General features: G+C 42.3%; 1 protein-coding gene across 2 annotated transcripts in view; it reads right to left on the bottom strand.

Moving 5' to 3' along the window:
- SLC12A1 (solute carrier family 12 member 1) overlaps nucleotides 1-24,938 on the bottom strand; it is a 76,925-nt gene that overhangs the window by 6,521 nt on the left and 45,466 nt on the right. For both annotated transcript variants that reach the window (XM_081838801.1, XM_081838800.1), the window contains 9 exons: nucleotides 22,412-22,567; nucleotides 18,862-18,961; nucleotides 18,668-18,779; nucleotides 15,192-15,332; nucleotides 10,118-10,224; nucleotides 6,974-7,056; nucleotides 2,158-2,301; nucleotides 525-656; nucleotides 202-313 (listed from right to left, as the gene is read on the bottom strand). In XM_081838801.1, coding sequence (XP_081694927.1) covers nucleotides 202-313; nucleotides 525-656; nucleotides 2,158-2,301; nucleotides 6,974-7,056; nucleotides 10,118-10,224; nucleotides 15,192-15,332; nucleotides 18,668-18,779; nucleotides 18,862-18,961; nucleotides 22,412-22,567 — 1,087 coding nt within the window. The remainder of the gene's footprint in view (nucleotides 1-201; nucleotides 314-524; nucleotides 657-2,157; nucleotides 2,302-6,973; nucleotides 7,057-10,117; nucleotides 10,225-15,191; nucleotides 15,333-18,667; nucleotides 18,780-18,861; nucleotides 18,962-22,411; nucleotides 22,568-24,938) is intronic.

Here is a 24,938-nt window from a genome sequence, read left to right as displayed (position 1 = left end):
TAATACGTAGAATTTATATAGCACTTCAGATAGCTCCACATATTGTCTCAGTAATTCTTAAAAGGACCCTGTAACAGGCAGTTAGGACTGATAATACAAGGTCATCAACAGCAATTTCCCCTCTCTCTTTCCCCTTGCCTCATGCACAAATAATCTTTATAAGCAACGAAACCTTAAGCAGAACATTAAAGCTATACATACATTAGCTTTTCCTCTTCCAGGCGAGTGACTTTTCCACCAGTAAAAATCCTTAATTTACAATCTTTCCATTTTTTGCGGAGGGTGAGCATGTAGGGAATTAGGAGTATTAACCCTGTGTAGACAGATTTTATTAAATTAAATATATACCAAAACTAGAGCAACGCATAATAATAAAAAGCCACTTTTATTGCTATTAAAATTGTGTTCCCCGATTTTTTTAATTTTTCAGATAATTGGTTGTTTATTTTTATTTTGCAAACCCTACCTTGACTATTCAGTCTCCCCCACGCCATCACTGTGTGATGTTCCTTTCAGCGACTTACCTCCGTCATCAAACAGCCACCACACGTCAATGGTACCTTTCCCTTGCTTTTTTTTAAACTGAGCGCTGGCTTCCAGCAACCGCTGATTGAATTCCCCAACATGCATCGAAGAGATTGTGCTAATGCTGCTTTCTGAAAGGAGAGGACATACTCAGAGCCTTTCTGCACAATTACCGAAAGTGCTCCACAACACACCAGCTTAGCACTTGGAAGGCAGTTAAGTACAATGGGAAATGCTTATTCAGCCTTTGAGCACTTCATGGATCATACATTTAAGTTTCATAACCCAGGGGACGGAGCATGGATTTACTAGAGCGAAGTGAGTGAGAACCACCCTCTTTTGTTTTTAAATAACTTGTCGCTACTTTGAATTATGTTTGGTTAGTGTCATTCAGTTGTTCAAAAGGCTGTGAGATTAGTGGCTTGAGATGCAGTGAGTTTGTTCATTACCCACACTGCATTTCAAACTGCCTTTGTGTGGGATGTGATACATAGATAGCAGTCAAGTACAACATTCCTTGTTTTCCTAGAGTGGACATGCAAGGGGATGTTTGGTCCAGCCAGTCGGAACTTCCTGTTTCCTCCTGGGTAGGGACATACCTCTTCTTGTATGTGACTAGAGGTGGGCATGACCTTACCTGGGCAGGTAACAAACCCACAAGACACGCAGCCCTCCTCTCTCTTTTCCATCTTCCTTTCGTTGTGTGAACTGCAGTGACTGTCAGGCTGCAGTCACTGGGATTAAACCCCCCATATGGGGTAGATCCACATGTATATAACATATTTTTCACTCTATAAGACGCACCAGACCATAAGACTCACCTAGTTTTTGGAGGAGGAAAACAAGAAAAAAAATATTCTGAATCCCAGAAGCCAGAACAGCAAGAGGGATTGCTGCACAGTAAAAAGCAGCGAAAGCAACGCAAAGCGCAAAGCTTCAGCGAAAGCAACACAAATCGTCTTCAGGGCAGCAGGAGGGACGCTCCCCCTGCCCTGAAGAGGCTTCGCGCGGCTATCCCAGAAGCCAGAACGCCAGATCGCTGCTCAGCAATCCCTCTTGCTGTTCTGGCTTCTGGGATAGCTGCACAGCCTGCATTCGCTCCATAAGACAAACACACACATTTCCTCTTACTTTTCAGGAGGGGAAAAGTGCATCTTATAGAGCGAAAAATACGGTACTTTGTAACTAAGTCTGCCTTCAGGGATCCAACTGTGAACTGAATGTGAGTAAACTTCTGTTATATACTTTACACAAGATTGTGGTGTGTTTATTCTTTTAAGGGGGATATAAGGGAACTTACCAGGAAGCTAATAGTGAGAGGCTTAAACAAGCCTGCAACCAGCTACCCACTATGCGTTTGAAAGGGGAATGTAAAACTCTGCTAAGTTATAGAACTTGCTAGCGTAAGTTCGGAAGGATATTAAAACAGGAAAGGTCATGCGTGTCAGGTGAAGAGATCCCTGCTCCCTCTCTGATGTGTCTTATACACAGAAAAGTACGGTACGTGACAGTTTTTGTTGCAACAGGCTAACATGGATACCCTTGGGTTCCCTTCTGAAATTGATTCTTCGGGAAAACTAGTTGGTGACCAATAAGCTATTATGTATTTTATCTTTCAGCTTCAGGGCTTGCCTTTTTTGGGTATAGTCTTTGTAATGTTGAGCTTGGCGGCTCTTCTGAAGTATCTCTGGATGCCACCATTTCCTTCTTCAAATTCACTGTCCTTAATGGTAGCCTCTAGAACTTGCCTCTCCTGCTCCAGCTTCTTCAATTCCTCTGTCAAAAGAATACAAGACTGTCAATAATAATTGCTTGTGAGTTACCTTTCCCAAAAGACCTGAAGCCTTCTTGCTGGGAATGACAGGTAAAGAAATTAAAAAAGAAGACAAGACGATATTTCTCTACGCCACCACGGCCGCAAGAATTATGCTGGCACAATATTGGAAATCGGAAACCATGCCCAGCATAAATGACTGGCAGGTTAAAATGGTAAATTACGCTGAGCTTGATAGATTAACAGCTAGAATACGAGATCTAGATGAACAGAAATTTCAGCAAAATTGGAGTAAATATTGGAAATATATTGGACAAAACTTATAAAGTGAACTGGCGGGGATAGAACAACTCTATCAGCGATGGATTATAAGATCAAAAATCAAATACGTAAGGGAGGAAGATATTAGATACTTACCAAAAGGGTGGACGGGAGTCCAGGGCCCAGTAGAGCCCAAAAGAATATGATTTTTTTATTATGGTTTTTTACGTTGTATAATTTAAGGAAGAGAACACTGTTGTATATTTTTTGTTGTTGTTGTATTTGTTTATTTTTACCTGTCTTTATATAACTTGAATAAAAATGTATTAAAATAATAATAATAATAATAATAATAATAATTGCTTGTGAGTTGAGAAAGACAGATAAGATCCAGTTAGGTCTGTGGCATTTGAACCTTACTGAATGAAATTGCTTTTCATTGGCCACGATTACCTTGCATTAAATAGATCCTTAAAGGTAAAGGGACCTCTGACCGTTAGGTCCAGTCATGGCCGACTCTGGGGTTGTGGCGCTCATCTTGCTTTACTGGCCGAGGGAGCCGGCGTACAGCTTTCAGGTCATGTGGCCAGCATAACTAAGCCGCTTCTGGCAAACGCCGTTTACCTTCCCGCTGGAGCGGTACCTATTTATCTACTTGCACTTGATGTGCTTTCAAGCTGCTAGGTTGGCAGGAGCAGGGACCGAACAACGGGAGCTCACCCAGTTGCGGGGATTCGAACCGCCAACCTTCTGATCGGCAAGCCCTAGGCTCTGTGGTTTAGACCACAGCACCACCCATGTCCCATAATAGATCCATAATTGTTCCTGTCCCATAACAGGAACAAAAAAAATGTTCTTCAGAGTTTCTTGTGTTGACTTCTAAGCTCAATATGCTAATAATGCTAATGCATGCAAACTTAAACTGAAAGCATGGTCAATGTCCAGCACAAATATTTAATTTCTCTGTTTTGTTTCACTACATTCTGGACAAGTACTCCTGTGTAGAGATGGGAAGGCCTGGCAAAAACCCAGAAAAATTGGAAAAAAACAGATTTCCCCCCAGTTTTTCCCCCAAGCTGTTTTTTTCTTGAAAAATTGAAAAAAACAGTTTGATATAGTTTGAATATTCCACCCCCCATTTTTCTGGGGGGGAAATGGGGGAAACTGGGTCCCCCCCCAATTGTTTTCCAGGCCTTCCCATCTCTACTGTGGAAAGAGATTTGGACTACAATCCTATAGCACCTTATTTGGGACCAAGCCCCACTGAGCTCCATGGGAATCACTTCTGAACAAACAGATACAGGAATGAGCTGTTTGCAAAGTAATGCTGTAAATAAGGTGATACAGAAAGTATACCTAGTTCCACAGAAAGGACAGTGGCAGAAATATAATTTCTTTTCAATTACGTTCCCATGTAAATATATGGTTTTTGCATGATTTTAACCACTTTCATATTTCATCAAAATTAAAACACAGGTGAAGTAAAGACTGTCCTTTTTTAAAAAAGAAGTTGTAGTTGAATGTGAACAGACCATTTTTTTTTACCCATTTCCAGTCTTCTACATAAATTTACTCTAGATCTGTTCAGAATGTTGGGAGTTCTTTGTTTAAGATTCTGTTGTAATTTATTGTTCCTCTTATCTTCTTTTTCCTATTTCAGTTTCTTAGCATTTGGAGTGTTTAATGGTACAGAATTGATATCTGTTATTATTTCATTGTAATCTAGGATGTATCTCAGATTAGTAAAAAAACAACATATCAGCTAGTTTCCTCACTATTTTTAAACAAGAGATTATAACAGGTAGTTCTTCTGGAGACAAGCCAACGAATAGAACATTGTCCTGTCCTGAATTCTAGCCACGCAGATCACGGGGTTATTTGGCTGGAAAGAAAAGTTTGATTTTCTATATAGTAGAACGCAGCAAACAAATCAGCTGTATTTGTCCGTCTGTTCCAGTTTGATAAGAGAGAGATTTGTGTGTGTACAGAGTAAGACCCACCTCAAATATTTCACTCAGAGCATTAATATTTGTGGGTGGATTCTGAGCAATTTGAGGATAGAAACTGTGGATAGAAATGAGCGAAGGCAGCAGGTGGCAGCAGAGAGTTGCAATTTTGCATGATGATTGCAACCAAATATTGATTTCAAGCTAATTCTTGGAGATTAGCGATGGGAATCTCGTTGCTCTCCAGATAATGGCAGATTGAAACTATCTTCAGCCTTTGCCAGCATGGCCATTGGTCAGGGATGGCTGAAGTTGCAGTCCAGCCACACCTGGAGCTTCACAAGTTCCTCATCTTAATATTTCCCTGCCCTGCTCTTAATATTTTGGGGGGGATCTTTCCCTTCTGGAAACCCTCTAAAATGAAAGGCAAGACCAACTGATTTTTAAAAAGGTAAAGGACCCCTGGGTGGTTAAGTCCAGTCAAAGGCGACTATGGGGTTGCGGCGCTCATCTCGCTTTCAGGCTAAGGGAGCTGGTGTTTGTTCACAGACAGCTTTCTGGGTCATGTGGCCAGCAGGACTAAACTGCTTCTGGCGCTACGGAACACTGTGAAACCAGAGCGCTGAAGGACTGTCTCTTTAAAGCCCTTTGCTTGTCTATGGGGCAGGTGCAAGGAGTGTCGCTTGAGAGGATTAATCTGGGCTGAGAATGATGTAGGAACTTGGAGCTGGAACTCCAGTAGACTAGGGCAGGTAGCTCTAGCGACCTGTCCATGGTGCTGAAAGCCTTGTAACTTTGTGTCCTTGTTCACCAGGTCCGGATCTCAGATTATATTCCTCTGCCAACCTGCCATTCTATCCTTCACCTTCCAACATTCTCATCCCAGGGGTCTTGATCATGGATTGCAATATGTTTGCATGTTCGTTTCCTGTTTTTACTAACTGTTCCTGGCCACTTCTGGGATCTTACCCAGCTGTCTGTGGGCTTATCCCAGGGTGGTGGTGGTGGTGATGATGATGATGATGATAATAATAATAATAATAATAACAATAATAATAATATATCTCATTTATACCCTGCGGGTGTAAATACCAGCGCAGGTGGTGCTGTGGTCTAAACCACAGAGCCTAGGGCTTGCTGATCAGAAGGTTGGCGGTTCGAATCCCCGCGATGGGGTGAGCTCCCGTTGTTTGGTCCCTGCTCCTGCCAACCTAGCAGTTCGAAAGCACGCCAAAGTGCAAGTAGATAAATAGGTACCACTCTGACGGGAAGGTAAACGTTGTTTCTGTGCACTGCTCTGGTTCACCAGAAGTGGCTTAGTCATGCTGGCCACATGACCCGGAAGCTGTACGCCGGCTCCCTCGGCTAGTAAAGTGAGATGAGCGCCACAACCCTAGAGTTGTCTGCGACTGGACCTAATGGTCAGGGGTCCCTTTACCTTTACCCTGCCCATCTGGCTGGGTTTCCCCAGCCACTCTGAGCGGCTCCCAACAGAATATTAAAAACACGATAAAACATCAAACATTAAAAACTTCCCTAAAACAGGGCTGCCTTCAGATGTCTTCTAAAAATCAGATAGTTGTTTATTTCCCTGACGTCTGCTGGGAGGGCATTCCACAGGGCGGGTGCTACCACCAGGAAGGCCCTCTGCCTGGTTCCCTGTAACCTCACTTCTTGCAGGGAGGGAACCGCCAGAAGCCCCTCAGAGCTGGACCTCAGTGTCGGGGCTGAACGATAGCCTGCCAGTTGTGATGTGAGAATTTCCTCAAGCACAGGAACTTCTGTTTTCTAAATGGGGAGTGCTTTGAACATACAGTGGAAATTGCTGCGCACTTGGGGAGTATTCATCTATTATTACCTGGTGATCTGAATCCTGACCAGATTCCGCCCCCCCCCCCAGCCCAGATTGAGTGTTATCTACTGAAATCCTTTCTCTGACAATTCTACAGGGACAGCACAGCTTTCTAGCCCATTGATTATCTTCCCCTCCATTTTTATGTCTAGATTTCCATTTGATTTCTTTTATCGCAACTATGGGGCATAAAATCCCCCACTAATTATACATATCTTAAGAGTTCCCAATCTCCAGAGAAGATAATTAACCAAATCAATGGCCATGCCATAAAAGTAATTGAGCTGGTGCGTTTGGAAATGTGCTTGTTGAGGAAATGTGCTTGTTTACAGGAATAATGCCTCTAGTGCACGAATTTTGTGAAGTTCAGTTCATTAAGCCAGTGTGGTGTAGTGGTTAGAGCGGTGGACTCGTAATCTGGTGAACTGGGTTCGATTCCCCGCTCCTCCACATGCAGCTGCTGGGTGACCTTGGGCCAGTCACACTTCTCTGAAGTCTCTCAACCTCACTCACCGCACAGAGTGTTTGTTGTGGGGGAGGAAGGGAAAGGAGAAAGTTAGCCGCTTTGAGACTCCTTAGGGTAGTGATAAAGCAGGATATCAAATCCAAACATACCTTGAACCAGGAGGACTTGCGATATGTCAAACCCTTGACTTATTCGAGCAACAACCACACCAAAGTCAAAGTCAAATGCATCGCTGGAACAAAATATAAATGTATATATGCATATAAATTGTTTTAACACAGCATTGGAACAGTGACAGTTGGACATTTTTCACAAGCAGTATGAGAAACAAATGGATTTCTAAAGTTAGAAAGTCCATTTGGAATCCTCCCCCACTCTCTCATTTAACCATCAACAGTGCTTTGATTTCCCAGCTTTTTGGATTCTGATATATAGAATATATGAAGGAGCATTGCAAACATTGGATTAGCACTTGTAACATAATTTGATAAAGGGTATTGAAAAAGGAGATTTAATAGATTGGATAAAAGTATTTAGTCGCAGAAAAGAGAAGAGAAAATTATTGGAAACCAGGGAGAGGAGTGGGGGGGGAGTCCATAGGTCGGAAGAACCCCTATAAAGATATTGAATTCATTATGGATTAATGCAAGTAATATTGTATGCTAAAAAAATTCTAAAATAAAATATATAAAAAAAGATTCTGACCAGTTCCAGCTCCCAAAATCACTGCCATAGTCACTTATAGAATTCCTGCTTCTATCCTTAACTGAACTATGTTTAAACCTCTACAAGACCTTACACAGTTCTTTTGTGACTGTGTGTTAGCACAAAGGGTGTGAGCTGGTTTCCAGTAACAACACCAGGAAAAAAAAATCGGGGATAGGGCACAGAAGTGGCAAAGTATATTTCTAGGTGTGCAAGAAATAAAAATAACAGTACAGTAGTACCTTGGTTCTCAAACACCTTGGAACTCCAACCCCGAAAACACAGAAGTAAGTGTTCCGGTTTTTGAACATTTTTCAGAAGCCAAACGTCTGATGCGGTTGTCGGCTATTGTTTCCGGGGCCCCTGCACCAATCAGAAGCTGCGTTTGGTTTTTGAACATTTCAGAAGTCAAACAGACTTCTGGAAAGGGCTACCTTTGGTGCTTTTGTTTTTGCTATTTATTTTGCGTTTTTGTTTTTGAGGCCTTTTTGCTTAATTTGTTTTTGTGACTGTGTGGAACCCAGTTCAGCTACTGGTTGATTGATTGTGTGACTGTGGAAATGGATAAAAGCCCCCCCATCCAAACAATGACTATCATCAGTGCAGGTAAGAAAAATATTAATATTAATTTTTATCATCTACAATACTATCTTATTTATTTTATAGTACAATACATTGATTATTGCTTTCATTTTATGGATCAATAGTCTCGTTAAATAGTAAAATTCATGTTTAATTCTGTTTTAGGGGTTGTTTTTAAAAGTCTGGAACGGATTAATCCGTTTTGCATTACTTTCGATGGGAAAGCATGCCTTGGTTTTGGAACGCTTTGGTTTTGGAACGGACTTCCGGAACGGATTAAGTTTGAGAACCAAGGTACCACTGTAGTAGATGCAGAAGGAAGACGTTGCTTAAAAATCACTGTTTTCCATGTTTTTTAATCCACGAGTGGAAATATCTTCTCTGCATTTTCCTGTCAGTGAAAAAGCTCCATGAGTTGGTTTTTTGGGGAGGGGAGAGCAGGAGGGGAAAAAATTATGCAGTTTATCTGTTCCTGCCACTTGTCTGCTTGGGCTCTGTAAGCCCAGGTTGTTCGGGGTTAAAAAAAACAAATGAAGCAAAATGCAGATGAAAGAATATTGGCAGTCCCTGCAACCTGTAGTTTGAGCCATGGAGGGAAGCACAAAGTAGATTTTGCTTGAGATAAATGCCTAATCAAGTTATTTTGCTCTCAGCCATATGGCTCTTTCACAGAGAAACCTCCCTATTTCTTTTCCTTTTTTTTAAAAAAATATTTTTTTATTAAATTTCCAAATTTTACATTTCAAATTAAGCCAATGAAGTCAATGAATGTACGGCAGAATAAAAGAAACCTTCCTATTTCAAGGCATGTGTAGGTTGACAAATTTAAAATAGTTTGAAACTAGCTTAATGGTCACGGGTAATTTCAAGAACTTCAGGAATTGTAATTTTGTGAAGTAGCCAATAACTCTTGGCTGGCTGTCCTATGGTATTGGTGAAATTGCAGTCTATAGGATTCTTGTACTGGGAGCCATGACAGTTAAACAGTTTTGAAACAGGCTTAAAATTTGTAGTGTGGCCATCAAAACACATGCTTTTAAAGTCAAGCATGATGACTCTTTCGCTCTGCACACCAATATGCATGTGAAGGAGAAATTGGTTTGGGGTTGTGGTCCTAAACATCTCATGTTGATGGCTGGGGGTGGGGAGGCGTTATGTTATAATCTGTGTTTTCTGCCAGTGTGGTGTAGTGGTTAAGAGCGGTGGACTTGTAATCTGGGGAACCTGGTTCACGTCTCCACTCCTCCACATGCAGCTGCTGGGTGACTTTGGGCTAGTCACACTTCTTTGAAGTCTCTCAGCCCCACTCACCTCACAGAGTGTTTGTTGTGGGGGAGGAAGGGAAAGGAGAATGTTAGCCACTTTGAGACTCCTTTGGGTAGTGATAAAGCGGGATATCAAATCCAAACTCTTCTTCTTCTTCACATTGGAGGGGGTTTTCTGCTATGTTGGAGGTCCTAGTTTTGACCAATCAGGTGGGAAAGCTGTTACCAGTAGTAACAGGAAGCCCCAAAATGGGGCATTTGGAGGTCGGGTACCAGATCTAGCAGACCCAAAGCCTCATGGATCCCTCAAGGGCTGGTGGTTCTCAGGTCCCTCAGCTATGCCAACTGGTGCAGCAAAAATTGAAAACATTGCCACCATCTTATGCCCTGGCCAACATGAGGCGCAAGGACTATAGATGTAGCGGTGGTCTGTTGTCGACCTACTCCCCAGCCAGGGTTTTGATTACTCCCTACTTACTGTGTGGTCCACTGTTTGAAACTGGAATCCTCAAGTTTGATGGTGTCTTTATTTGTTGTGACACCATCAAACTTGGGTCTCTAGCTGTTGTGGGACTACAACTCCCATCATCCCTGACCACTGGTCCTGCAAGCTATGGATAATGGGAGTTGTAGTCCCACAACAGCTGCAGACCCATGTCTGAGAAACACTGCACTATTATTGAGAGATGGCAAACAGTTCCAGTTGTGCCCCAAAGCAGCAGGCTAAATTCTTCAACTTACTGTACGACACCCATGTAATTTTCAACTTCTACTGCGGTGGCTTCTTTCCAGTCCTTTTTAAATCCAAGCACCAAAGTATTTGGTCTCATCCTGCCCAAGCCGGAGGCCTAGTAATATTAAGAGGCAGTGTTTAACAAGATGCATGTGCAAGGTTCATCCAAAATGAGAAATAATGGCAAAAGATAACTGAAGTAATGTTCTGGAGAAATTTGAGATTAAATTACATTTGGTGAGTGTCCTTCATGCTTGTACCCAAGCAGCACATATAAAGATTAGCTCTAAATCATCTCGGCTGTAAATGGTTTTTAGATGACAGAAATGTAGCTTTGCTAAATTAGCATACATTTGCATTTTTTTCTGATGCCTGCTCATTAAAACGATTTAATAATTTAAGATCAACAGAGTTTTCATGTTACTGTTCATGTGCTCATTTTTAACATGATAGCACCAGGTTTGTAGCAGCACCCATTATGAAAGCATGGCATGAGATTCCTGTAAAGAGTTCTAGTATCTAAGACTAGATCCTTTTATTCAGGTCCTTTTATTTAATTTATTGCTGCAGTCCTAATACTATTACTTGTAAGTCCTATTGAGCACAGCAGGACTTGCTGAATCAGGCTGCAGGATTCCTAGCATCCTAGGAAATAATTCACACCTAGCTGAGCACATTTAGGGGGCCAGGATTTGTGTGGAAGTCCACTCCACTTCACCGTGGGGAGGAGTTGTGGTGGACCATGTGGCTACCCACTCTCCTCCGGGGGCAGGGGACGAAGTCCCACATTGCCCAGAGGATCCCGGCCATGTCAGCAACCAGTCTGCCAATCCGCTGGCTGGGGGCGTGGCGTGGCCGGGACCCATTTAAATGGAGGCGCAAGCCAGAGAGCTCCAGGGAATGTTTAAAAGGCTAGCTGAGAATGTCAGATCTTTGATGCCCCTAAATGCACAAGTTATTTAACCTTATGTGCTGAAACTGGCGAACATCTGATGGAAACCAAAGCATAGCTCTCTACAATCAAGGCCTGGCTGAAAGTCCACTATAGAACAACACCTAACTCCTTCTTAACCTCTATGCTTGAAGAACGCATCTCATCCAGATGGTATAGACTAGGGACAGCCAACTCCCAAGAGACTGGGATCTACTCACAGAATAAAAAACTGGCAGTGATCTACCCCTTTTGGGGGGGGGGTCAGGTCATAGTTGATTAGCTTTTTTAAGGAGGAAAGTCAAAGTTGTTGACCTTTTTGGGGGGAATCAACCAGTCGATCGCAATTGGCCAGGTGGGCATCCCTGGTATAGAGCAATTCATGACAAAATCCATAGTTTGGGCATTGCTCTCTAAAGCCTTGAAGCATGTGACGAAAGTCACATATTCCAATTAATCAAGCAGCGGCTCTATGACCATGACAGTGCTTGCTACCTCATACTCTGAGATCTTGTTCTCCAGAGTTCTCCTTAGGTGTCACAACATCCTACGGAACCTGTGCCAAATACCTAAAGAATTTACTACTCCCGTCCCATTGAAGAGCCTTTATGCTCGCAAGATTAAATACTTTCCCTTCTGCAGTGACTAAAGGCAGATTCTCACATACTCCATATCAAGCCTGTTTGAGTGCCTGCAACCAAGAAGCACCAGATTCAATGGACCACATTGTCTTAGATTGCTCTCTACACAGGAGACCTTGCCATCTGATGCTGAGCAAAATGTTGGATCTCCGGCCCACAACCCCGAGAAGAAGCCAAATGAGGTTTCTCCTGGCAGATCGGGACAAAGATACCACTGCTCTGGTAGCTTCCTTTTTAGCCACAATTTTACCCAAGGGTTCCCAACGGACCATCCCTTCAGGAAATAGACTGAGCGTAGCAGTATATCTAAGTGCACACGACCACAGTGTGACTCTTTAACCCTTGACAGCTTCATCCTTGTCCCTTTAATTATCCCAGTGATTTGAAATGTTTTATATTGCAATGCCAATAAAGGTATTTGATTTGAATGTAACATTTAGTTCCATACAGAGACAAAGAAGATGAGTGTTATTATCATTTCATCTATTAGATTTCACCTGTGGTGCTGCTGTGTATTTAACAGCTCACCTGGTAGCTATAGGTAGCCAGAAATTCCATGCAAGCAAGTAAGAGGATTATAAAGATGTCTGCAAACATGGCACGAAGGCTGGCAACATTTAAAATTTTGTCCAAAATGTATAAATTGCTGCTTGAATGGCATTTGAAGGATGAGGAGGTAAAGTCGGTAATGATTCTTTGGGCCAAAGATATTGGGTATAATATACAGTTGAATGATTGGGAAAAACTATGGAATGAAGGTTTAAAATTTACTACATGCAATGCCTTAAAGGAAAATGTGATGAAAATGATGTATAGATGGTATATTATACCCGTTAAATTAGCTAAAAGTTAGCAATAAAAGTTGGAAATGCAAAGAAAAAGAGGGAAAATTTTATCATATGTGGTGGGAATGTAAAAAGGTGAAAAACCTCTGGGAGATGATATATAATGAGATGAAAAAATGTTGAAATATACATTTATTAAGAAACCAGAAGCATTTTTACTTGGCATTGTAGGAGATGATATAAATAGAAAGGATTGTAAGTTGTTTTTATATGCAATGACCGCAGTAAGAATATTACTGGCACAAAAATGGAAGCAAGAAGAATTACTGACAAAAGAAGAATGGAGGATGAAATTGATGGACTATGCAGAATTGGATAAACTAACAGGAAGGATTTGAAACCTGCAGGACCAGAGATTCACAGAAGACTGGTGTAAATTTACAGACTATTTGAAAAGTAATTGTGATGACCAGATTACGTTTGTAGGTTTGCAAGAAGTTTTGTGAGGTAAATTATTTGAATTATTGCAAAAATGGTTAAAGAGGTGGATTGTGAGTTAAGATAATTAAAGGCAATAGGAATTTAAGAAATGCAGAAGAAATGACAAAAATGGTGGATCATCAGAGGTGCTGATGGAAGTCCAAAAAGATTGTATAAGATGTGAAGTTCTGTGGAATGTATAATAATTGGTATGTTGAAATTAATTTATATATATATATATATATATATATATATATATATATATATATATATCTATATCTGGCAACATTAACCCCACCACGTGGGAATCCCTTGCAGACGTCTGCAGTGCATGGAGACAGACAATCAGATTGTGCATACACAGCAGTAGCCAGAGGAGAATGACTGCTGGGGGGGAGTGCAGACTGAAAAAATGCCATGGTGTGTCTGTAACAGTGAAACCAGATGCCTTCATCTGCTAGGGCTGCCATATGTCTGGGTTTTCCAGTGAATTGGGCTGCAAAAATGGCATCCGGGTGGATATTTTTTTTTTCTGAATCGGATTTTCACTTTTGGGGATATGGCAATCCTATCATTTGCCCCACCTGCAATAAAACATGTCTTTCCCATATTGGTTTCTACAGCCACAGCAGGTGCTGTAACTCTCCAATGGAGAGTTTATCCTCAATGGCACACTTTTCCATTGTCTCTCGAGACAGACAGATGTCAACATTGAGTCTGCATGAGCTGCAGAGGAAGGAAAGGGTCTTCCTTAACAATTGGCATGGGAGTGCAGCTAGGGAATGGGGAGGAGAAGATGACATTCTTCTAAAGTCATCTTTTAATGTGTGGGGGGAACAAATGACTCCATCCCTCCTCCACAAGTCTACTTGACGGCACGTAGTTAAGCGGCTAGTAAACAATATATCAGTGCTGGCTGTGGAGGAGCAAGCCAGTGGAAAATTAAGCAAAATTGCAGGCTATTAACTTTTGTGGGATGTAATCCACTGGAAGCAGTCAAATACAACATTCCTTGTTTTGCTAGAGTGGACATGCAAGGGAATGTTTGGTCCAGCCAGTCGAAACTTCCTGTTCCACCTGGCTTGGAGCATCCTTCCTTTTGCATGTGACTAGTAGGTGGGCGTGACCTTTCCAGACCTGGCAAAAGGCCAAGTCATGTAGCCACCTCCCTCCTTTTTCGTCCTGCCTGCTTCCTGCTTCACCTGGACTGCATGGCTGGCTGTCAGCCAGAAGTCCCTAGGTTATCTCCCGTGTGGGGTAAACCTGTTTGTACATATTTGTAACTTTAAGCCTAAAGCCTGCCTTCAGATATCACGCTGTGCTCTGCCTGATCATGACTAAAACTACTTTTTGTTACTTATGAACAAGACTGTTGTGTCTTTATTCTTTTAGGAGGGATCAAAGGGGTCTTAACTGGAATAACAGAACATATCTCAATCTGGGCAAGCCAGATTGAATTGCTTATTATCTTAAGAGACTCACACGAGTCTGCAACCAGGTTCTTGCTGTATAAAGGGGAAATGCACTCTGCTGTATAAAGAAACTTGCTAGTGCGAGTTAGGAAGGATAATATTAATCAATATATCCTCTGCTGTCACCCAAAACTTTCTCACAACTTTAGTCTGCTGATATGTTTGGAGATCTAGGATTATGTTGAAGTCTAGTTCACAACGTGCATGTTTATCCTTTGAAGACTGCACCATCAACTAATGACTTGGATACCATCACAGATCTTACATTCCAGATAAAACTTTAAGGTATTGTTTATGTTTGTAGCCACTGCCATATATGTTGGGGCCTCACTTGTTCTTTTTCTCAGTATAAACATCTGCCACACAATGTGGATAAGATAAAGAAACTGTTGCTAAATGACAAATGAGTTGCAGCATAATGTTATAACACACAGAATATTAGATGTAATGCAATAGAACTTGTTTGGGTAGTCTCAGGTGTTTCTGAGATATCCTTAAGGCATCTCCGTTTACTACAGGGCCATTTAATATGGCATTGATTAGTTTCTTTCATAGCTGCATAGCCTGGACCCAGAATTATTTCTGAAGTAAGCAATAATACAGAGAGAAAGAGAGAGAAGGAGGCGGGGGGGCCTCCAGGATTCACTCTGCCTTTACAAGACATTATCCACATCTACACAAGCATTCTTCACAAATAAAGAGAAATTCTTCACCTAATGGAGGCTGCTTTGAAGTCATGCTCATTGCATGTGCAGTGCAAATAAAGAGCTTACTTGGAGGAGACTTTTGACTCCATCTCTAAAGCTGTCGGCTGCCACTGCAGCATAAAAGGCTTTCCTTTTGTTCTTTGTCAGCCAGGCCTGCTTGGTTGCCATGCCGCTGTTCATCTCTGTAACGCACAGCTTGCGTGGGCCCTGCGTGACACAATAATATATTAGGGAGAGGACTTTGTATTATGCATCACACAATAGTGCGATTTTGAAGGAGTAACCGAATCTGCTCTGCGAGGGGAGGATGGAAATAATGTCAAGGAAGGGGATAAAAAACACACACACACATTTCCACAAAGGTTCTGCAGAGATTCAACCTTTTGAAATGAAACCTGCTGCCAACATCACTCATTTTCTATTTCAAGGAGGGGGTAAGCCTGTTAACACCACTTAGGTACAGTGAGAGCTGACAGAAACAAGTATGAAAATATAATTTGAGAAGTGGGCCCCATAGCTCTTCGACAAGGGGCAGGAAATAGCATGGGGTTAACACCGTTAACAATCTAATGATCTACATTCTGGAAATAGTTGTTTTCAATTGGCAAACCATTTTTTTTTTACATAGTGTTTATGCAGTAAAGTTCACAAGTTGGTATTTGGGGGGGGGGCATGGCAGCCTGTTTTAGGAATGGTGAGTGCCAAGTGGTGAGTGTCAACACAACAGCTAGTTCACATGTCCATTCATCGAGTGCTGGACTAGGGACTTGGACAGCAGGGTTCAGGTCCCCTCTCAGCCATGAACTTGGGTGAACTTGGGCCAGTCACTTTCTCTTAGCCTGACCGACCTCACAGGGTTGTTGTGAGGATAACATGGGGAGGAGGAGAAGCATATATGCTACCTTGAACTCCTTCAAGGAAAAAATGGGATATAAATCAAATAAATAACAACAACAAAGTCAGTTCCCAGCAGCCTTGTTCTGTAAAAGATAAACATGAGCTCATCAAGCCCAGTTGCAGCTAACGACTAAAAGCTTCAGGTGAATATTGCATTGCTTTTTCCAGCTTCTAAGGAAGACAGGGAAGTCCTACAAATAGCACCACTTGGGGCTCTGTGACCTTTTTGAAATGGGCCTTAAATACATGCCGGGTTCCTTGACTGTTAGTCCCATTCTTAAATTCTGGGCTCAGAATAAGGCAAATTGGATAATTTGCCATTGGAATAACTGGTTTGCAACATTTTGACTATAAATTCTTTTATCAGGTACAGCGTAAGTAGTATTCTTTACACGGGAATTGGGCTGGTGTTTTTTTTTAAAGACACCCAAGTACTGTATTTTTCATTCTATAAGACGCACTTTTCCCCCTTCAAAAATTAAGGGGAAATGTGTGTGCGTCTTATGGAGCGGATGCAGGCTCCATGGCTTCAGCGATAGCAACGCGAAGCCTCCAAAGCGCAGAGGGAAAGCTCCCCCGGCACTCCGGAGGCGTCGCGTTGCTTTCGCTGAAGCCGCCTGAAGCCCCTGGAGTGCAGTGGGAACTCCCGCTGCGCTCCGGAGGCTTGCGGATAGCTGCCTGAAGCCTGGAGAACGAGAGGGGTCGGTGCACACCAATCCCTCTTGCTTTCCAGGCTTCGCTTCGCTGGAGAGGCGCTGCACAGTTTTCCCTCTCTGCGCAGCGCCCCTTCAGCGAAGCGGGAGGAGAAATGGAAGGGGCTCCGTTTCTCCTGCCGCTTCGCTGAAGGGGCACTCAGCAGAGACGGGGAGATTTTTTCCCCCCCTGTTCTCCCCCTCCTATGGTCCGGTGCATCCTATAGAGAGAAAAATACGGTAAGTGTAATTGTGCAGTCTTTCTGGGCATGATGGGAGTCCTGCTTGCAGAATACCCCTGTTTCATCTCTCTCTCTCTCCTTTTCCCAGTTACACATCTCAGAAGTTCATCATGTCACATTTTTTATTTAGCCAACGAAACTAAGCTTGCATTAAATCTCTAAAGAAGGGAGAAACTAGCTAAAATGCTTACACTAGCACAGTATGCTTATGTTAAATGTTGGTAGAAATAAAAATATATCAACACCCCCCAAAAAACCCGCTTGCTGATCTGAAACTCTTATAGATCCTAATTATGTATCCCCACTGGAATAAGCAATAAAACTTCCATTGGCTTCAGCTGTGTAGGTCAACTGGGTGGAAGAAGAGCATCTAGCTCCCGCTTTGGACTGTGCAACAATCCTACCCTGTTTTAATTATTTAGGAGCAATCTCATGAAAAAGAGCATCTCATGAACCCTGCTGATACTGCCCTGCTATTTGAACTTGAGTCTAATATCTTTGAAAACAACATGTACCACACTAGTCTTCAAAACAGATGGCTATTGACCTTTTCTCTATTCCAGAGTGTATTCTAAAATTAGGAAAATTTAGCATTTAAGCCTGCATCATATACAACCCATCTTGACTTACTAACCCCATTTGGGGCTCTCTGGGCTGAGTGGTCTTCTTCTGAAGCATTCAAATATGCTTTGTTTGTGGTTCGTGGTTATATTTAGTTAAATATTTTGTTCGCTTTGTATATTGTCTCAGTCATTGGTCTTGTGAGGCCCTTGTCAAGAAGGTAAGATTGCAATATTTTCAACAAACGAAATGGAAATTAAAGATATACCTGGAGGCTATTTGACATACCCTTGTTGGCAGGTGCTTCCCATACGTCAGGAAAATTCAGGTGTAAAAATGGTGTTGGGGGGAATTTTGCCGAACCGGCAAAATGTCAGGGAAAACCCGGATGTATGGCAATGTATGGCAACGCATTGGAAAAAGCAGTGGAATCAGCTCAAAAAGCTTAAAATAACTATTTTTGGGGTAGGTTGCTCCCCAAAAGCTCAACAATGCAAGTTTGCTTCCCCCCCAAAATTAACAATTTTTGAAATATGGCAACACTATCCACACAGCAAGCACTTCATGCACAGCAATTGGACTGGGACTGTGCTTCTGCAAACTACCAACGTAATGTTTTGTGACAGTGTGGGGCCAACCCACATCACGAACATACGGACACAGGAAGCTGCCTTATACTAGTCAGATGATTGGTTCATCTAGCTCAGTACAGTGGTACCTCGAGTTACAAATGCCTCAGGTTACAAATGCTTCAGGTTACAAACTCCGCTAACCTGGAAGAGTTACCTCGAGTTGAGAACTTTACCTCAGGATGAGAACAGAAATTGCGTGGTAGTGGCAAGGCGGCAGCAGGAGGCCCTGTTAGCTAAAGTGGTACCTCAGGTTAAGAATGGTTTCAGGTTAAGAATGGACCTAAGTTCGTAACTAGAGGTACCACTGTACTGTCTATGAGAATGGCAGCAACTCCAGGGTTTGCTATCCCCAGCCCTACCTTGAGATGCTAGGACCTTCTGTGTGCAGAGCAGATGCTGTCCCCAAGCCTCTTATTAAGACCTAAATTTCCACACAGAGCAGCTGCCATTTCAAGTTGACTTCATGGGGGCAGCCATTTTCTGTAAAGCTCTCCTTAGCACGCCTTGGTTGAGCTTACCGTGTATACTTCACAACAGATGCAGAGACCATTGTTCTTTGTGAATGAATGTGCAATGTCTAACAAAGCTGGTCTTGTCATGGGTTCTCCAGTTAATACTATGCACTGCGGCCTGTGAAGGTGGAAAAAGGTACATTAAGTTTGGTGATACATACATCCACTCAGCATCCACTCACATCCAGCAGAGACCTTACCTGAAGTTTTTCACATGATCATCCACCGTAGTTAATTCCAATGCAGAGTCAATGGCATTAATATAGTATACTGCCTGTGATGATGAACCCCAATTTACATCTGTTGTGGATAAAAAAATATTTCATATTGTATCATCATTCATTTTTTTCCAGCCATCCTTTCTTGACAACCATGGGAAGAGCTTGAGTTTTGTATGTAGGATGGTGAACAAATTCAGTGCATTTACGTTAAAGAAACTTCTAATAGCAGAACACTTTTTAAAAAGAGAATATATTTGCTTTCTAGCGGATCTTTCTACTTGGTGTGGTTTACTGTGGTTCAAGTAATGGTTTTAAAGAACAAGCCTGTGCCTGACTACTCAGAAGTAACTCCCACTGACATTTACAGGTAAGTGTGAATAGGTTGGAAACCATGCAGTACTTAAGGAAAACGCAGGGGGAGAGAGTGAATTGGAATAGCAGTGACCAGAACACTGAGGCTATCATGTCACTAGCTAAGAAGCCATCTTGGCTTTCCTGTTTTGAGCCTGATACCTGCGCCCACAGAACCAGAGCCAGGATCTGAGGCACCTAATGTGTCACATAGTACCCTGCTAGTCCAAGAGCAGAGGGAGTGTGCCAAGCAGGAAATCGTTGAATGAATGAGAAGGATTGGCCATTTAGGAGCCTCTAATTCACCCGGGACACGGGTAGTACTGTGGGTTAAACCACAGAGCCTAGGATTTGCCAATCAGAAGGTCGGTGGTTCGAATCCCCGTGGCGGGGTGAACTCCCGTTGCTCGGTCCCTGCTCCTGCCAACCTAGCAGTTCGAAAACACGTCAAAGTGCAAGTAGGTAAATAGGTACCTCTCCGGCGGGAAGGTAAACGGCATTTCCATGCGCTGCTCTGGCTTGCCAGAAAGCAGCTTAGTCATGCTGGTTCACATGACCCGGAAGCTGTACACCGGCTCCCTCGGCCAGTAAAGTGAGATGAGCGCCAGAACCCCAGAGTTGTATGTGACTGGAGCTAACAGTCATGGGTCCCTTTACCTTTACCTTTAATTCTCCAAAAGGTATAAAGCTTAGGACAGGTCCTTTACTAAACTTATATCCTACCCTTATGCCCAAAGTAGTCAACGTAGCTCACTAGGAGCTCTCCATGGTGCTACAGCAACCAACTTGCCTTGTCGCCTTCCCCCTTGACTCCCAGAGGCAAAGAACAGAACATCCACTTTTTACTGTACCGTGGGTTCAAGATACGGGTTGGCTGCCAGTCCCAGACCCAAGCACCTTACTGTTGCATAGCATGAGGAGTGATTTATCTGGAAAAAAAGCTTCACAGCATGTTCACCTCCAGGATATTATAAACAGTATTATTATAATATAGTTATGTATACCCTGGCAGGACTTAAGGCTGCTTACAACATGCATATAGAAAATTTATAAAAACCATACCCATAATTATAATAAAAAGAGCACAGCAGCAGCCCTTTCATTAAAAGCAGTCAGTTCCCAAAAGCTTATTGGAACAAGAAAGTCTTCACCTGCCAGCGGAAGGACTTATAGACTCAAGCAAGCCAGTTCACTCTTTCATCCTGCATTTTCTGTTCCTTTTTTAAAAACATTGCATGGCAGAGCCACCCTCATCCATAGATTTAATTGCTATATTCATGTCGTTTGCCTGCGTTGATACTGCCATTATATAATTTAGTCAATAGGAGGCACTGTTATTAATTGCATCTTAGTGGAGTTGGGCGTTTCTTCTTCCTGCTGTGTTCTTATTAGAAAAATAGGGACAAGTTCTTCTTTAGCTTCCTAACTGGGTCTGTCCTCCAAGACTTCCACAGCACTGCCTGATTTCCAGAGTCTTTAGACCCTCCTACCACCTGAGGCAGAAATAAGAGCCATCAATAAAAAACAACGAAGGAATTCAGGATTTTAGCCAAGCTGTGATTGGGGAGGAAAATGTCTCCTGTTTCCCTAAGGTGAACAAAAGGAAGAAGCACAATCAGAAATTCTTAGCTTTAGCATTGAACGCAGAAGTTTGTTCTTCAGTCAATGAACTATGTTAGTCCCGACTTTTCTTATCACTGCCCCCCAAATTCTGCAGCTCCTGGAAGCTCATAGGTAATAGATATAGCTATACAGGTTAAATACAGGTTAAATACAGATATAGATACAGATAGATAAATTCTGAATACCTAGGAGAGACCCATAAGTATGCAGAAAAATCTTGTTTTTGAGTGGCCTCAGATTGATATTGCTTTCAGACTGTGAGGCACTCAACTACCTAATTTCACTTGTAAAGGAAATGGGGGGATGTTTGTGGGGGGGTTTTTTTGTGTGTGTGTAGTGATGGCTTTCCATTTGCTTTTCGTGTGACCCTGACCCATGACAGTAGTATTTCCATGATAGCTAGAAATATGTTGTTTTTACAGGAAAACAGAGACTCGTGGAAATTATCGCAGGTCTGAAAAAGAAGTATTAGAAGCAACCACCATCATCTATTTTTTATCTTGCAAATACATACTTATTCAGACAGAAGGGGTTTTTTTTGCCCTCTGTTCATTTGGATAAGTGCTTTTGTACTGTACATTTTGTGAAAATGTAGCACAAAGACTTCTAGGTTAAAAGCACAAAGAGAACAGGTGGTTTTAGCTGATGTGTTGCTCTGCAAAGGAAGAGCTGGGCTGTCCTGTTCAGAAAAGCCTCATTTGTTTGAAGACACAGTTTTTCAGAAGCTGATGAACTGTCTCCTTGAGGAGACAGAAAGTGTCACATAAAAGTGTCAGCAGCCACCCGGCAGATAGGATTAGGAATCTGAAATAGGATTGAATAATATTACCAAGTATTTTTAGGAATATATGTTTGTGTGCATGTGTTTCTACTGGGGCTGGATTAAACAGACGTAAGGAAGAGCAGGAGAATGGAGGCAGATTAGGGGAAAATTTAAAGCTGTATCATCCTTTTATAATCTAAAGTATATATCTGCTTGGGACGCGGGTGGCGCTGTAGGTTAAACCACAGAGCCTAGGACTTGCCGATCAGAAGGTTGGCGGTTCAAATCCCCGTGACAGGGTGAGCTCCTGTTGCTTGGTCCCTGCTCCTGCCAACCTAGCAATTCGAAAGCACCTCAAAGTGCAAGTAGATAAATAGGTACTGCTCCGGCGGGAAGGTAAACGGCATTTCCGTGCGCTGCTCTGGTTCGCCAGAAGCGGCTTAGTCATGCTGGCCACATGACCCGGAAGCTGTACCCTGGCTCCCTCGGCCAATAAAGTGAGATGAGCGCTGCAACCCCAGAGTTGGTCACGACTGGACCTAATGGTCAGGAGTCCTTTATATATATGCTTATAATTATCTTGAAATTATGGCAATTTCAAGAAGGGAGTAGAGAGTACATTTTTTACAGCAAAAACAGTAGCTGTGAAATATTTCAACAGTAAACAAGATTCCCCCCTTTATGGGGATCTCATTTTGACACGAGACTTTATCATCCTTGAGTTTTACACACCAGATCCACCCGTCTTCCATTCTTAAGCATTGTCTCTCTTATTTTTCTGCCCTGCCTTACCTGGCTTCTTGTACGTCACGTAAATATAAAGAAAGAGCTCGACAGCGTACGTGATGACAGCTGCCCACCAGTTGATGACGAACATGACTCCACAACACAGAATTGCTCCGAAAAGGGACACCCACATGTTGTAATACTTGAAAGCAGGTCTCCAACCTGCAGAAATCACAAATGGACTAAGTCGATATTAAGAAAGGCCAAGAAAATGGAAACTGTATCTACGAGATTAATGGTCTCATTTGTTTATTAAATTTATTAAACAAATTTATTTGTTTATTAAATTTATTAAATGGTCTCATTTGTTTATTAAATTTATTAAATTTATTGCATGAGGACATGCCCTAACTCCCCAAGTTGCTATTGCAGAGTGTGAAATAGCAAAAGCACAAGTCTTGTTTGTTGTACTTGCCAATGGAAAGTTAGCAGAACACATGTGCAGCTGTAGGAGGAAATATACTTTGAAGTTGTTCCTAGAGATGTCATCCACTCTAGTACAGTGGTACCTTGGTTCTTGAACGTAATCCATTCTGGGCGTCCATTCGATTCCCAAATCTGTTCGAAAACCAAGGCACAGCATCTGACTGGCTGAAGGAGCTTCCTGCACTCAATCGGAAGCTGCAGTAGCCACGTCAGATGTCCGGCTTCTGTAAAACATTCATAAACTGGAACACTCACTTCCAGGTTTTTGGCATTCGGGAGCCAATTAGTTCGACAACTAAACTGTTCAAGAACCAAGGTACAACTGTATACTTAAAAAAAAAATCAATTGGTGTCAAACTATATTTGCATGGTTTTGTAATTACTTAATCCATTTGGGGAGTCCGTTCAACTCCCGAAACCATTTGAAAGCCAAGGCACAGCTTCTGATTGGCTGCAGAAGCTTCCTGCACTCTATTGGAAGCCGTGTCGGATGTTCGGCTTCTGAAAAACATTTGCAGACCGGAACACTCACTTCTGGGTTTGCGGCATCCGGGAGCCTATTTGTTTGGGAGCCAAGCCATTCGAGTACCAAGGTACCACTGTACCAATAGCATTCGGAGGATATACAGTAATTGGTCCTGGGGTTCTTGCCAGGCTGGGCCTAATCTGCAATTGTTTCGCTCTGCAGATAATTAGGGGAAGCCTGTCTTTTCAAACCTGCACTCTGATCAGGCAGCAGCATGAGCACTGATGGGAACAGGGTTAAGATATATATTTGTGCCACCACTGTGGTTTCACCCATGCTGGAAAGATGAGAGCTTGTTTCTCTACAGCTGAAATAAATGTCTCCATGTGGTATAACAAGCGATTTGCAGCTTGTCTATGACTAAAAGGGAAGGAGATCTGTAAGCTCTGGCTTTTGCTGAATTGGCAAGGAGAGGATGCAAGTGTAGCAGGAACCCCCTCACCCCAATCATTCAGTTCGCACAAACTTCACACACACTCACACTCACACACTACATACGCTACACTTCTGTTATAAATTCATAGAAAATCAACTATACATCGGTTTTGCACTGTTCTACTTTTATTTTACTCCATGAAGGAAGGACTACAAAATGGGGAAGGTTTGATACAGGGCAGCCATAATCCCTTCACCATCCCAGCACATTCACAGGAGCCCTGCCCGGTTGCTATGCCAACCCTGATGGTCCTAGACAGAAGACAATCAAGATCACAAAGAACTTGCATATGGGAGTGGATTCAGCATGGACTGAAACAAAGGACAATGATCAGATCTTCCCTCTGGGGGCAGGAAACTGCCAACTCCCCTTTGTCTCCTGGAAGTGACTCATGGGGAGGGGGAGAGAAGGGAACCAGCCAGAGAAGGGACACTCAGGTTACCACCACAACTCCTCCCTCAACCCCTCCTTTCTGTAATGTATGCATGATGTTTCTGGGGGTGGGCTTGACCTACAGGATGGAAATTTCAAAAGTTTTTATAAAGTCTTGCACACCATTTTTCTGTGTCTTTCCTCTCACCTGCAAGTGAGGGGAGCACCCTGTTGCAACAGTCAATAAAGGCCAAGCCTACAGGCTGCTGATTTGCTCCAATTTACTCTGGTTGGTGTCTTTACTTTTTGTCCAAGGGAGCCCTCGGATTTTTCCGGTAACACAAGTAAAGGGCACAATTATTTATTTCCTTTGTGGTGGAGCACTATTATAACAGCCACTGAAAAAGAAAATCCGAGTGATGGCCTTTCCTTCTAAAAATGATATGTAGCTGCCATTTATTAAACTGGTATTATGAAATAGCATTGTGGTATGTCAAAAAAGCACCAATATTGAGATTTGGCAATATGCAAAGCATATACATTTAACTGATTTTTTTTTTAATGGATAATTTCTCAACTAAAAACTTAATAGTAAAAAAAAAAAGATAAAATCAACTAATGGAAGATAAAGTCAGAGGTTTTTAAAAATTATTATTAAGCGGTATGTATATCTTACCAAACAAAATAGATTCCATCTATGTTTTATTAATTTTCTTATGTCAACTGCTTTTCGATGTCTGCTTTTATTGCTATTTTTAATGACTATTTTATAC

Source organism: Podarcis erhardii (genome assembly GCF_964252035.2).
Source record: "Podarcis erhardii genome assembly, chromosome: 14".
NCBI classification, from domain to species: domain Eukaryota; kingdom Metazoa; phylum Chordata; class Lepidosauria; order Squamata; family Lacertidae; genus Podarcis; species Podarcis erhardii.
The sequence above is the reverse complement of the archived record's forward strand: the minus strand, read 5'-3'. Positions and strand labels throughout refer to the sequence as shown.